The sequence below is a fragment of the Rhinatrema bivittatum genome, chromosome 3 (assembly GCF_901001135.1).
Source record: "Rhinatrema bivittatum chromosome 3, aRhiBiv1.1, whole genome shotgun sequence".
In the NCBI taxonomy this organism is placed as follows: domain Eukaryota; kingdom Metazoa; phylum Chordata; class Amphibia; order Gymnophiona; family Rhinatrematidae; genus Rhinatrema; species Rhinatrema bivittatum.
In genome coordinates, this window is record NC_042617.1 from 32713772 (window position 1) to 32729926 (window position 16155).

Sequence of the window (16155 nt, forward strand, 5' to 3'; positions counted from 1 at the left end):
TTTTTTTAATTTTCCCCCTCTGAATCCTAGGTGCGTCTTATGGTCAGGTGCGTCTTATGGAGCGAAAAATACGGTAATTACGTTTTACAATTCATTCTGTGATACATATTGTAACATACAGAGTCCATCACTAAATAAGCAGTATCTATAATATTTCATTCCATATAATACGGATAAACATTTTTTTTTAAAACTTATGAACACAGTCACATGACAGGAGTTCTGGTCTGATTCAGGACCAGAACATACATTATATTTCTGGAAAATAGACAAAACAGGTGCTTTCTATTTCCTGATGAGAACCATTCCACCTTCCTTATCTAACTCGATACAAGTATTTATCCAGCTTGCATCAAACGATATCCCCTTATACTTAACTATACAAAAATATGGAGAATATCACACACTATTCAAAGCAGTGTACAAACTTTATTTAGTTCACATAGAATACCTCACTCTATCTAGACAATAAAAACTAACTACCACATACACACTCATTCACATCCAGCTAAAAACATGTTAAAATGTTATCTCCAAACATTGTGATCGCAAAATATTGTAACAATGAGTTATATCATCAATACAACGCTTTACATATCCAATTTATCTTGATTACAATGTATTCGTCAATATCGTTGTTCCGTTATTATAAACAATGTATATTCATCAATATCGTTGTTCCGTCACCATAACCCTGTCCAAGGTTATGGTGACGGAACAACGATATTGTCTAGATAGAGTGAGGTATTCTATGTGAACTAAATAAAGTTTGTACACTGCTTTGAATAGTGTGTGATGTTCTCCATAGTTTTGTATGGCAGAACATGTAGCAGCATAAACCTTGAGGAGGAATAAAGTGCAAACAGCCTGTATCTATCCCTTCCTCAGCTCTCCCAATATTCATCCCTTTTCTCAGAGGAGAAGCAGGATGGCAGTCCTCACACATGGGTGACATCATCAGATGGAGCCCGGCCTGGAACTTTGATCTGAAAGAATCTAGAACTTTCAAACATGCCCTACTGAGCATGTGCAGCTGTAGATAATTCCCTTCTCCCTAGGCAGAACCCCTTTTCCACAGAGTCGTGTGGTTGTGGTATTCAGCTTTGCTACTGCTGTGCTTACTTCTGGAGCGTAAACTAAAAGATAGATGCCGGATGCCCTTTTAAAATGTTTATTATGGTGGAGACGTGTTAAAATGCCCGACTCTGGCCGAGTTTCGCCACTTCTCAAGTGGCTGCCTCAGGGGCTATGACTTTCTTTTCAGGTGACCTTTAAGAGTGGAGACAGTACATCCAGACTTGGCATAAATGACAGACACCCACTGTAGATGCTTCACTGATCCATTACTGTGCTTCAAATATGACTGATACATGAACAATCTATGTTTGAGTTCTGAACAGAAAGTCATAGCCCCTGAGGCAGCCACTTCTCCCACTATTTACCAATTCTCACAATGCTTTCCACCAGCATTCACCCCATTCTCCTTTCACTTCCTTTCCCCATTGGCACAAATCATTCTGACCTGACTGAAGATCCAGGTGATTCCATTCTCCCCTCTCCTGTCAGGTGAATTCCAAATCCTAGGAGCAGAGTGATCTGTTGGGCCTGGAGCAGTGTCCACTCCAGCCCTTCTTTTTTTGTAAATCACTTTGGTATTAATTTGGAGGTTGCAGTGTATATATAAAAAATCGTAATAAACTAAACTAAACCCCCCCCTCCCCCCCGACAAGCAGGTTGGTTGGAGCATGGACAAGATGGAGAGAGCTGAGGCAGGGAGCTACTGAATCTTCTCTACTCTGTTATGGTGTGGTCTCTGCTCCAGCCCCTCCTCTCCTATCCTCTGCCATGCTGCCCAGTTGTCAAGGAGACAGGAGGACAAGAGTCACAATTTGCACACGAAAGAGCCACATGCGGCTCCCGAGCCATAGGTTGGCCACCCCCTGTGCTGTGCAGTAGGAATCTGAAAGCATTCATTGCATCTTTGTGCGGTCTAGTTACTGTGTTTTGAGAATTAATTTCATATCTCCCAGGCTGCATGTGTGCCTCTCTTCAGTAGTGTTGTTGATTGAGTGTTGTCCCGGCTTTTCAGCCAGATCCTGTATGATTTTCCTGTTGTCTCTTCTGTGGGTTTTCCCCCTCCCTGCATTTCCATTTGGCTGTACTGGGCAATCTGAGAACCTCAATCAGTCTGGCAGCATCTTGAGGGCAGGCTCTGTCATGTGATTACTGTATTACAGCACTTAAGCTGTAAAGAAAACATTGTATGTGGATTCAGCAAGGCTTTCTTCTGTCAACAGTGAATGCTTGCATGTGAAATCATTCAGCTGGTGCTGTAGTTTTGTTCTTTTTTTTTTTTCTTTACTTTTTGCCATTGCAGTATCCTGAAAGACTTCAACGCCTGTAAATGCCAGGGTTATAAATGCAAAGGTGAGCCCCAGGCATCCTCCTACAGTAAAGAGCTGCGTACTTCCAGATGGGATGTGAACTATGCCACCCACCCAGAGAACATCTACTGGTAAGTGCCACTAATCTCTCCTCGAAGAAATTGTCACTGCAGGTAAATAAATGTAACTAGTACATGTAGCTGAGGCAGCCTTGTTCCTGGAAGAGAAATCTGAACCACTGTAAGCAATTATTTTTGATTACCGGAATATAAATATTGTAAATAAAACAGTGCACAATAGCATCTTTTTAATCTGACACTTCCAGTGCTCACAGATTCAGGACAAGACAGCTAAGCTGGCGACATTAGATTGAAGCTCAGTGCTGAAGCAATATCATCTATAGTTTGATGGAATAGAAAGGCGGTGATAAAGGATCACCCTGTGCGGTTTTCCACAAACAACAAAGTAGTACATAATCATAATCATAATACATCATCAGAATCAAATCAAAAACTGAAAGGTGCAGCTACAAAGGTAAAAAGTGTGCAACAGGCGTGGACATTGTTAAAAAAAAAAATACCATCCTAAAAGCACAGACCAGATGTATTCCATGCATTAAGAAAGGTGGAAAGGAAGGCAAAATGATTACCAGCATGGTTAAAAGGTAAGGTGAAAGAGGCTATTTTAGCTAAAAGATCTTTTTTCAAAAATTGGAAGAAGGATCCATCAGAAGAAAACAGGATAAAACATTGGCAAGTTACAGGCTAAGAGAAAATTTGAAAAGAAGTTAGCCATAGAGGCAAAAACTCACAATAAAAACTTTTAAAAATATGTCCGAAGGAGAATGCCTGCAAGGGAGTTGGTTGGACTGATGGATGATCAAGGGATTAAAGGGGCACTTAGAAAGATTAAACAATTTCTTTGCTTCAGTGTTTACTGAAGAGTATATTGGAGAGATACCCGTTCCGGAAAATGTTTTCATGGGTGATGATTCTGAAAAAGGCTTAAGACGTGGTTGTTTAAGCAAGCCTTCCCAGACCCCAACTGATCCTTAATTCACCGACAACCATAGTCAGACATTACTAGAATTCTGTAAACAATTGCTCTTATATCAAATTCCTCTCGCCTTTTCTTCTGCTCCCAGTTTTGAACATCCCTGTTTTATTGTAACTTCACTGTTTCTCCTCACCTGTTAAAGTTTTATTGTATCTTCATTTTACACCCCCTGTTAAATGTAAACCAGCATGATGCGATCCCTATCGCGAATGCCAGTATAGAAAAACACTAAATAATAATAATTAAATGATTCAGATCAACTGAACCTGGAAGATGTGGTAGGCCTGATTGACAAACTGAAGAGTAGTAAATCACCTGGACCGGATGGTATACACCCCAGGGTTCTGAAAGAACAAAAAAAATGAAATTTCAGACTTATTAGTAAAACTTTATCAGCTATCATTAAAATCATCGGATGTACCTGAAAATTGGAATATGGCCAAAGTAACCCCTATTTTTAAAAAGGGATCCAGGGGTGATCGGGGAAACTTTAGACCAATGAAAGGAAAATTTGGTTCTTACCTGCTAATTTTCATGCCTGTGAGGCAAGACTTCCCTTGGGTAAATCCATGCTGGCTATGTCCCATCAAACCATGTCTACCTAAATGTTTTGTGATTATATTCTTTATAACAGTTTCCACGATTTTTCCCAGCACTGAAGTCAGGTTCCCTGTACGTAGCCGGATCAGTCCAGACTCCTGGGTTTATTCATCCATGCCAGCAGATGGCAACAGAGAAAGTAAAACTGACATTGCTTTATATACACTGATGCCACCTGTAGTTCCTCAGTATTGATCTGTACCCAAGCTAAATGCAAAAAAAAGGTGTAAAAAAAAAATCCCCCAAAAAATGTAAAAAAAACCATTTCAATAATAGTTTTTGGGTACTTGCCAGGTTCTTATGGCCTGGATTGGCCACTGTTGGAAACAGGATGCTGGGCTTGATGGACCCTTGGTCTGACCCAGTATGGCATTTTCTTATGTTATGTACAACAGTTGAGCGGATGACTCTCCACCCTCCTCAATGTTTGGGCGGGTTCTGGACTGATCAGTGGTACTACAGGAACGAAAATTAGCAGGTAAGAACCACATTTTCCTTTCCCTGTACGTACCTGGATCAGTCCAGACTCCTGGGATGTACCAAAGCTCCCTAAACAGGGTGGGACCTGGAGAGTCCTGCTCGTAAAACGCCTTCGCCAAAAGACCGTGACTCCTTATCCCCCACATCCAGCCGATAATGCCTTAGAAAGGTATGTAGACACTTCCAAGTTGCCGCTCTACAAATTTCCTGTGGCGACACCAAGTGAGCCTCTGCCCAAGAGGACGCTTGAGATTGAGTGGAATGGGCCCTCAAGCTTTCTGGAACTGGCTTACCCTTAAGGATATAAGCGGAGCCAATAGCCTCCTCAAGCCATCTCGCAATGGTAGTCTCAGAAGCTTCTTCGGACCACTCCACAAAACGAAAAGATGATCAGACCTTCTAAAATCATTTGTGACTTTAAGATAGCGGAGCAACGCTCTACGGATGGCCAGCAGTCTAAGCTCTCGAGCATTAGACTCAGAAGCTCCCAAATCAGGAAAGGCCGGCAACTCTACAGACTGATTAATATGAAAGGCAGATACCACTTTCGGGATAAAGGATGGCACCGTCAGCAAAGACACAACTACATCCGATATGTGAAGAAATGGATCTTGACACAACAGAGCTTGCAATTCCAAAATTCTCCTTGCAGAGCAAATGACTACCAAGAAAACAACCTTTAGAGTCAAATCTTTGAGTCGCCCTGTGGATAGGTTCGAACGAGGCCTCACACAAACCCCGAAGGACCAGATTGAGGTTCCAAGGAGGACAAACTCTCCTCACAGGAGGGCGCACATTCTTGACTCCTCGAATAAATCTGATCACGTCAGGATGAGAAGACAAGCGGTAACTATCCATCTTTCCTCTCAAACAAGCCAAAGCCGCCACTTGAACTCTAAGAGTTGAAAGCGAGGCCCTTGACTAAGCCTTCCTGAAGGAAAGACAAGACATGGGACAGTGAAGCCCGTAATGCCTGCACTCCCTTAGCCACACACCAGGACTGGAAGACTTTCCAGACACGGACATAAGATAAAGAGGTGGACTTCCGTCTTGACTGGAGAAGGGTAGTAATTACTGTTTCTGGGTACCCCCTCGACCTCAGACGCGTTCTCTCAAAAGTCAAGCCGCTAGACAAAAGTGATCTGCCTGGTTGGAAAATACGGGGCCCTGTCGCAGAAGGCGAGGGAGGTGACTGAGCCGCAATGGGCCCTCTACCGTGAGGTTTACCAGATCCATGAACCTCTGGCGACGCAGCCACTCTGGGGCCACCAGCACCACCTTCCCCGGATGTGTCTCTATCTGCCGTAAGACCTTTCCCCCCGGTGGCCATGGGGGGAAAACATATAGAAGAACCCCCTGCAGCCAAGTTAACACCAGAGCATCTACGTCTTGGCTCTGTACTCCCTCCGTCTGCTGAAAAAACGAGGAAACTTTGCATTGTGGCACGTCGCCATCAGATCGACATGAGGGCAGCCCCATTTCTTGCAAATGAGTCGCATCGCTCTGTCCAACAACTCCCATTCTCCCAGATCAAGGAGAGTGCGACTGAGATAATCCTCTTGAACATTTTCGATTCCTGCGATATGCGATGCTGCTATTTGAACCAGGTGCTATTCTGCCCAAAGGATCAGCTCCTGAACCTCCAGAGCTACTGATTGACTCTTTGTTGCCCCCCTGTCTGTTGATGTAGGCTACAGCCGTCGCATTGTCTGAAAGAACTCGCACCGAATGCCCTTGAACTAAAGGCTGAAAAGCAAGTAACACTAAACGCACCGTCCTGGCATCCAAGCGATTGTTAGACCAAGAAGCCTCCTTGGCCGACCAGGTGCCCTGGGCTGCTTGACTCCCCATCCAGAGAGACTGGCATCATGGTAGTCAGGATCAGCCAGTCCGGGACTTCCATTGCAATCCCTTGCCTGAGGTTGGATGACTGCAGCCACCAAGACAGACTGTCCCTGGCCGAAGGAGAGAGAGGGACAGGCTGATGAAATTCCTCCGACAACGAACTCCACTGAGCCAGAAGAGCTCTCTGAAGTGGACGCATATGAGCAAAAGACCACAGCACCAGGTCTAGCGTGGAAGTTATCGAACCAAGGAACTGCAACACATCCCAAGCTCTGGGGACATGCCACTGAGACAATCGCTGAACCTGAGTCTGTAGTTTGCGTACTCCCTCCTCAGTCAGAAAACCCTGCTTTGGTTTATGTTGACACATGCCCCCAGGTACTCCAGAGTTTGAGATGGGTTAGATGGCTCTTAGCCAAATTCACCACCCAGCCTAGCAACCGCGAAGTCCGAAGTACCGTCTGTACGGCGGAATGACAATTGCTCTCCAACTTCTCCTGAATGAGCCAATCATCGAGATAAAGATGAACGAGGACTCCCTGATGCCGCAATGTCACCGCTACGACTACCATGACCTTGGTGAAGGTACAAGGTGCCATGGCCTGGCCGAACGGGAGCGCTTGAAACTGGAAGTGCTGCCCTAAGACCATAAACCTCAGGTAGTGTTGATGATCTCGGAGAATTAGAATGTGAAGATACGCTTCCGTCAAATCCAGTGATGCCAGGAACTCCTGGGTGCGTACAGCTGCTATCACCGACCGCAATGTTTCCATGCGAAATCGGGGGACTTTCAATGCCACATTCACGCGCTTCAAATCTAGAATGTGGCAAATTGATCCCTCCTTCGGGACCACAAAATAAATGGAATAGTGACCCGTACGTCGTCCGGAGGTACCGGAACCACGACCTCCAAGCGCTGCAACCTGTGTAAAGTCTCCCTCACCGCCCTGCGCTTCTGCGGCAAGCCACAGGGGGAGATTAAGAACAGGTTGCAGATGGGCCAAGCAAATTCTAAGGTGTAACAGTCCCTTATGACCCTGAGTACCCACTGGCCCACTCCTCGTAAAAACAAGCCAGCCGCCCCCCCCCCCCCCCTATAAAAGCAGTGGAATGGGCCGGCTTCGCCTCATTGTGCTGATTTGGAACCTGAGGATCCTCCAGTGATGAGGGTTCTGAAGGGCCAACGTCCACCTCAAAAGGACTGCTCCCAAGACGGACCGTGAGACAGAAAAGGCCTCTGTGTCACTGCACTCCGCTGTTGTTGAAACCTTTGATTGTCCCGAAAACGCAGACGTGGAAAAAAATTCTATCTGCCCTTAGGCTTGTCCTCCGGCAGTCGATGCATCTTAGTCTCGCCTAATTGCTTCATGAGCTGATCCAGCTCCTCACCAAATAAGAGTCGACCTTTAGCTTGGGTACAGGTCAATACTGAGGAACTGCAGGTGGCATCAGTGTATATAAAGCAATGTCAGTTTTACTTTCTCTGTCGCCATCTGCTGGCATGGATGAATAAACCCAGGAGTCTGGACTGATCCGGGTACGTACAGGGAACCTGACTTCAGTGCCGGGAAAAATCATGGAAACCGTTATAAAGAATAAAATCACAAAACATTTAGATAGACATGGTTTGATGGGACACAGCCAGCATAGATTTACCCAAGGGAAGTCTTGCCTCACAAATCTCGTACATTTTTTCGAAGGGGTGAATAAACATGTGGACAAAGGTGAACCGGTAGATGTAGTGTACTTGGATTTTCAGAAGGCATTCAACAAAGTCCCACATGAGAGGATTCTAAGAAAACTAAAAAGTCATGGGATAGGAGGTGATGTCCTTTTGTGGATTGCAAGTTGGTTAAAAGACAGGAAACAGAGAGTAAGATTAAATAGTCAGTTTTCATAGTGGAAAAAGGTAAACAGTGGCATGCCTTAGGGCTCTGTACTTGGACCAGTGCCTTTTAATATATTTAAAAATGATCTGGAAAGGATTACAACCAGTGAGGTGATCAAATTTGCAGATGACACAAAATTATGCAGAGTAATTAAATCTTAAGTGGATTGTAATGAATTGCAGGAGGATCTTGCAAAACTGGAAGATTGGGCTTCCAAATGGCAGATGAAATTTAACGTGGACAAGTGCAAAGTGATGCATATAGGGAAAAATAACCCTTGCTGTAGTTACACAATGTTAGGTTCTAGCTTAGGAGTTACCACCCAGGAAAGAGATCTAAGTGTCATAGTGGATAATACATTGAAATTGTCAGCCCAGTGTGCTGTGGCAATCAAAAAAGCAAACAGAATGTTAGGAATTATTAAGAAGGGAATGGAAAATAAAATGGAGGATGTCATAATGCCTCTGTATCACTCCATGGTGAGACCGCACCTTGAATACTGTGTGCAGTTCTGGTCACCGCATCTCAAAAAAGGATATAGCTACACTAGAGAAAGTGCAGAGAAGGGCAACCAAAATGATAAGGGGCATGGAACGGCTGCCCTATGAGGAAAGGCTAAAGAAGTTAGGGCTGTTCAGTTTGGAGAAGAGATGACTGAGGGGAGGATATGATAGTCTACAAAATCATGAAAGGACTTAAACAAGTTAATGTAAATAGGTTATTTACTTTCTCAGATAATATAAGGACCAGGGGGCACGCCATGAAGTTAGCAAGTAGCCCATTTAAAACAAATCAAAGAAAATTCTTTTTCACTGAGCGCATAGTTAAGCTCCGGAATTCATTGCCAAAGGATGTGATTACAGCAGATAGTGTAACTGGGTTTAAAAAAGGTTTGGACAAGTTCCTAGAGGATAAATCCATAAACTGCTATGACGGTAATTAATAAGCAATAGTAGCTTGTGATCTATCTAATGTTTGGGTACTTGCCAGGTACTTGTGACTTGGATTTGCCACTGTTGGAAACGGGATACTGGGCTTGATGGACCCTTGGTCTGACCCAATATGGCATATCTTTTGTTTTTATGTTCTTATGTTCCTACACACATAGATCTTAAGTATACATAATCCGATAAAAACATAATAAATGTAAAAAATAAAAACAATAAAAACCCCAACCAGCAAAAGACCTGATCAACCCCCTTCTCTCACCAAGAGGCTGAACAGTCAATACATAGTCATTAAATACAATATAATTACATGTAAATAGCTTTGTGCCTAAGTGTTGGCGATTAATAAATCCTTATTAAACTGAACTAAAAATAAACAGCTAGAATTTGTTCCAGCTATTAACTAACTTTTATGTATATTTTAAACTTATTTGATTTTGTTTGTTCTTTTAAATTTTTATTTTATTCAATGTAAACCGTTTTGACACAATTTATTTTTTATAAAGCGGTATATAAATATTTTTAAATAAATAAATAATAAAATAAATACCATATCAATGCAGATTAGAATCCAAGAATCCGTCGTCATGAGCTGATATATGTAGAAATTAATACTTAGGTCCGTGTGTAGGGTGCATGTCTGCAAGGTGGCTCAGAATCGTTACCTGTGCGTGCATATTAATGCAGTTCCCTGGCACGTGGGGTAATGGATCTTAGGACCTTTATAACCAGTGAGCAGAGGCCATGCTAACAGCCACTCTCGCTTATCCTGATGGTGCAGACATTCTCGCATCAGTAGAGTGAATTTGACTAACTTTGACTCTTCCTGTTGAACTGTAAATCTACATTTACCTTAGAAATGGGTAAAAAAAAATAAAGGAAACCTGATTTTAGTTAGAAAAGATAAGATTATTGTGTTTGTCTCCTTCAGCTTCCCCCCCCCCCCACCCCCAAGCTTTTGAACTTTTCATCCAATTCCAATGAAATCTGAGCCACAGATAGTAGAGCGCCCAGCAACCGCCAAATCACCCTTTTCATGTGTCCTTGATGCCTCTGACATGTAGAATTCCTTTTTCCTTTTATTTCCTGTAGGGAAATAAACCATTTGAGTTGAAATCTCAGGGAGATCAGAGTACTTTGTGGTAAGAGTCTTGGATTAATGGACTTCAAATATATAAAATTAATTAAATAAATGAATAACCATCACTGAGCATTTTTTTAAAGCTGCCCCATCATTGGTTAATCCTGTGCTGACTCGCTGACTCAGTTTCTTCTCTGGTTTCCTGTCGGGGGGGGGGGGGGGGTGGTTAACAGTCTCTGTTTATTGATGTGGAGTGGAGTAAAAGCACAGACTATCAATTTCAAATCACTTTTTCTCTTTTCTTTTTTTATTTATATAAACGTATCAAAAAACCAATATATCCAATACGTTAACCATTCATGATTTTTAAATTGTTCATTCACTGTTTAATTTACTCGTATCTTATAAAAACCATACCCTTTCATTCTCATACGTACTCAATCACACAAATTCCATTCAAAACACAATTTCAAAATAGTGCAATCCCTCTTAATTTCTAACAAGAATCCTTTCCTTTACAGGATATGATGAATACTCGATCTTTCAATGCTGAACAAGATTTTTGTCACCATAAACACCTAAATATTTACATAAATACCTTGATTTTGACCGCATTTGTTAAGCCGCAAAGAAAGTGGAAGGAGGTATTAAGTATACGCTTTTCAAGATTCAATTTCCATGGGTTAGTTGTAATGGAAATATGAAGTAGTAAAGTCCATGAAGGTCGCAGTCAGTGGTCAAGTAAATTAAGAAGTTTGACGGTCATCGCATGGAAGGTAGCATTGAAGCACACAGTGGTATCGAAGAGATACAAGTTACATTTTGGTGATATCCAATGAGGAGATTGAAGACAGCGGGTTGTAAGCATACATACAGCTGAATAAATTGAGTGTCAATCAAAGCCAGTTGGAATTGAAAGGAAGACCAGTGGTGCGTCTATAAGATCGGCAGAATATCGTACAGATAGTGTTCCAACAGGATTATTAGTAATTCAACGATTATAAATTCCCCTGATGAAGCCGTAAGGTGAAACGAGGGCCCAGTGGGATTAATAGGAAGATCAAGTATTCAACAGCATGACTACGGGATTAATAGGAAGATCAAGTATGCAATAATATGACTACATGATTGATTCTCAAAGATTGAAGTATTGATAAAATTCATTGATATTCACATTGTGAGATTTTTGCTTCAAGGTATTTATGTAAACAGGTATTTGTGGTGACAAAAATCTTGTTCAGCATTGTAAGATCGAGTATTCATCGTATCCTGTAAAGGAAAGGATTCTTGTTAGAAATTAAGAGGGATTGCACTATTTTGAAATTGTGTTTTGAATGGAATTTGTGTGATTTGAGTACATATGAGAATGAGAGGGTATGGTTTTTATAAGATATGAGTAAATTAAACAGTGAATGAACAATTTAAAAATCATGAATGGTTAATGTATTGGATATATTTTTTTTATACATGTTTGTATAAATAAAAAAAGAAAAAAGTGATTTGAAATTGATAGTCTGTGCTTTTACTGCACTCCACAGGGAGTGTTTTTTGGTTAACATTAATTAGGCACAAAGTGAAGTGTGTTATTGCCTAGATTTTGGGTTGATATTTATATCTATCTATATATATGTGTGTGTGTGTATATATATATATATATATATATATATATATATATATATATATATATATACACATATATATATATATATATATATATACACACACACACACACACACACATATATATATATATATATATATATATATATATATATATATATATACACACACACACACACAGATAGCTGTCATGCCTGAGCCATACCCTAACAACCTTCTTCCCCATGACCACTGAATATGGGAATCTATTAGTTTTACTGTATGCCAGATATGGGGAAATATTTAGAATACTGGTGACTGTCTCTTGCAGCTGAGTTGTAAGGTCTGTAATTGAGTGCAGGGCCAATTATTTTTTAATCTTCGCTGAGAAGGCTGTTCTGCCTCGTGCCTTCTCCATCTTCCCTAGACAGTGTCGATTTTATGGAGCCTGTCTCATCCAGGCCGTGTGTGCTGAAGATGCCTCTTTATTCAGTGTGCGATTTGCGTGCCCAGCAGTTTGACTGGTCTATATATAATGAGGACCATATTCAAAAGCCGTTTAGACGGATAACTGAAAAGTTATCCATCTAAATGGCTAGCTGGGAATATTCGGTGTTACATGTGCCTAAATTTTAGGCGCATAAGTCAGAGGCATTTTGGGGCAGGCCAAAGTTAGCTGCATAAGTTATGTGGCTAACACCGATATTCGGAGTTAGCTGCTTAACCAATGCAGCTAACTCTGGTCCGCCCATAGAGTTGTCCTAAAGTTAGCCAGTTTGACATAACTAGCTAACTTTAAGATTGCCAGGGATATTCAGCGGCACAGCCGCACCACTGAATTATCCCCATTAAATTAGCCAGATAGCTGTATCTGGCTAACTTAACTAGCCACTCCGCAGCTATCGACCTCATTATTTATATATATATATATATATATATATATATATATATAGCAATCAAAAAATTGTTGGCAGTATCGTCTCTACCAGTGCTATAACTAGCATGTATACCAAAAAAACCCCTACATTAACAAATGTATGGGAGACAACTAGCACTTTTGTGAGTTCAAAAATATTTCAAAATGAAGTGTTACTTAAAAAGAATCATTCCTTTATTGAAAACTTGATCACCCATCACAATTTCACATAGTGAATTTTCAACATATCACAAAATACATATACATTAAAATTTGCATAGAGTCCACTAAAGTATGTCCCTCAATGCTCTCCTACTTCTTCCCTCAACCTTACCCTAATCGGACCTTATACATCCTAATCCCATTGATGTTAGTTTAGGTCTTTGTTGGTGAATACACCTCTTACATCAAAAACCTTATGTATGTTTCTTAGATGGTAATCCTATGTATTTCCAAAAATTATGTGTCCTTGGTGTATTCCATTCAACCAGTTCTATTGTTCATCCCGACAAGGACCTCGTTTCGCCACTGCTGGCTTCTTCAGGGGAATACTCTTTTTAAGACCCAACATCAACAGATACCCATGGCTCCCACCACTCGTGTCTACAATACATGAAACAATGTTACAAAAAACAGAAAAAACAAATTTATCGCATACTCTAATGTGTTTATGCCCTATTTTATCATGTTTATCCAGTTAACCCTAACTTATTTAAAACATTAAATATGTTCAGATATTAATTTATGATGCCTAAATAATGATAAATCAACACTTTAATTTATAGAACCCTTATCCTAAGTCCCACTCCTACCTAAACTTGAAGGAGCGGACTCAGACACAGCACACTCAATTCACTCCGGCTCAATGGCTCCCGTTATTCATTATGAAAAAACTCCCGAATGTGAGTGTGATCCTATCAAATGATTCAAACAGAAAAATCTTTTATTTAAACCTTCACTTTAAACTGAATTTTAATAAAAACTCTCAAAAATTAATTAGATATGTATTTTTACATCAGGTATAGTCTTGAGATGCTCCCACAATGAAACCATTATTACTTTACCTCTCCACTCTGTCAGAGGCCCGGCTCCCTTTGCATTAACCTTGAGTTTCACTTCCTGGATCTCCTCGTCTTACACCACACCTATAAAGACCATAAAGTTTATATCCGCGCTTTTTTAAGGAGTCACTACCTTCAATGTGCAAAGCCTTATTTGAGGTTATACCTTTCTCAAATAGTGACTGCTTTCAAAAATGGAGTCGCCGTGCCGCCAAAATTCAAACTTACTCCTTAAATCACACGGTGAACACTCCGTGCCCTCTTAGATATGTTCAGACGCTGACCCAAACTTTCTCGGTCGCTGTCTATTTGTCTAGATGCTAAAAACAAAATGAGACACTCAGCCGATATGTTACAATAAACCTCACCATAATATAAAGAAAGCAGCAACGCTCACCTTTTTCATTTTACCACCGTGCGTGTCTCCTCAACGTCTCATAATGAGGCTTCTACCGCCGACCTGCCCTTTTATACTCCTCCTCTCCACATTAAAGCGACCAATCCACTCCCACACTCCACAACCATCCAATCATGCCTCCCCTACCAAACTTCTACATGGTCATTCCTATGTTTCAACCCCTTCTCAGCCCCACCCTTCATTCAGACCCTTAACTACTAGCCCCTATTACATCGACCTCATCTCCTTAAGCTTGCCCACGATAGTATCATCCAACCAGGTTAGGTAAAAAAAAACAAAACCTAAACCCTATCTTTAAGCTATGTCCACCATATGTGACCTTACTACACATTCAAATGCCAAATCAAACTCAAATTGTAACTCGTTCTCAAGTTTAAAAAAGATTACCTTTCCAAGCATCAATGGTATTACTCAGACCAGTATTCTAGGCCAATAAACATCAATTTATCCCTAATTCTTTCTTACAAAAACGCTTCCCATTCGATTGTTGCATTAAGTCCCATTGGAGCTGTTGTTTGCCAATAATAAATAAACCTCTGTTCTGTTTGTCTGAGATCCTGGGAAACATGACCACCTCTCCTATTGGGGCGCTGTTGTAAAATGCAAAATTTTAATTGATCCTCTGAGTGTCCATGATCCTGCCAATGCTTGACCAATGGTGAATCTACTTTACCCGTATGTATACAGCTCCTATGCTGTATAATGCGGGTACGAATTGGTAATTTAGTTTGACCAATATATAGTTTTTGACAGGGGCATAAGATGACATATATCACCCTGTCTGTGCTACAATCATAACGATTAGTAAGAATTTGTTTGTATGGCAAAGTGGGATGCTGAAAACTCCGTGTCACTATAACATGTTTACAAACTGAGCAACCCTGGCATTTATACTGACCAGGTATTTGTTCTATATCTGATTGCTTTGAATCCGAATGTACTAATAGATCTCGTAAGTTGCGTCCCCTAGTTTTGGCGAACAAAGGTCTGTCCTGTAAGCATTCATGTAACGTTAAGACATGCCAATGTTGTAATATAATATCTTGAATCTTGTGGGTCCGTTGAGAGTATGGTAATACACATACTAATCTTTCCTCATCACTTCGATGACGAGTTTGGAGTAAGGATGTGCGATCTGCATATAGCCCTCTCTTATATGCTTTCTTAATAATTTTTTTGGGGTATCCTCTTGTTAGAAACTTATCCCGCATCCTTACCGCCTGTTTTTTATATTCTTCCATATTGCCACATAATCGTCGCAATCTAAGAAATTGTCCCGCTGGAATATTAGTACGGAGGTTTTGCGGATGAAAACTGCTGAAATGCAATAAATTATTGCGATCAGTCGATTTCACAAATATAGAAGTGGCCAATTGTTGTTCCTGTTTATATACCTGTAGATCCAAAAAAGAGATTGTTCTTTCATTTGCAGAAAAGGTAAACTGTAAATTTGAGTCCAACGAATTCATCCATACTTTGAACTCTGTAAAAGTCTGTGAAGAACCCGTCCAGATAAAGAATATGTCATCTATGAAACGAACCCAACACAAAATCTTTGACCAAAATGGTGATGAATAAATGTACTTCTCCTCGAACTTGGAGACATACAGGCACGCTACCGAGGGCGCCATAGTGGCGCCCATGGCTGTACCTTGGATTTGTTGGTAATATTTGTCTTTGTATCTGAAAAATTTTTTTGTTAGAGCTATTCTAGCTGTTTCTGTGATGAACTTACTCTTTTTTTCCGAAAATTCCTTAGCTCGCAGCACTTCTTGGATCACATGTAAAGAATCCTCTTGGGGAATACTGGTGTACAGTGACACTATGTCCGCTGTCACCAATAACCACATATCCTCAACTTCAGTCAATGATTGAACAC

At 40.9% G+C, this 16155-nt stretch overlaps 1 protein-coding gene across 11 annotated transcripts in view; it reads left to right on the top strand.

Annotated features, from left to right (window-relative positions):
- Positions 1-16155, top strand: part of TMEM63A (transmembrane protein 63A) — a 171874-nt gene that overhangs the window by 102702 nt on the left and 53017 nt on the right. For all 11 annotated transcript variants that reach the window (XM_029593072.1, XM_029593069.1, XM_029593065.1 and 8 more), the window contains one exon: positions 2378-2515. In XM_029593072.1, the coding sequence (XP_029448932.1) occupies positions 2378-2515 (138 nt within the window). The remainder of the gene's footprint in view (positions 1-2377; positions 2516-16155) is intronic.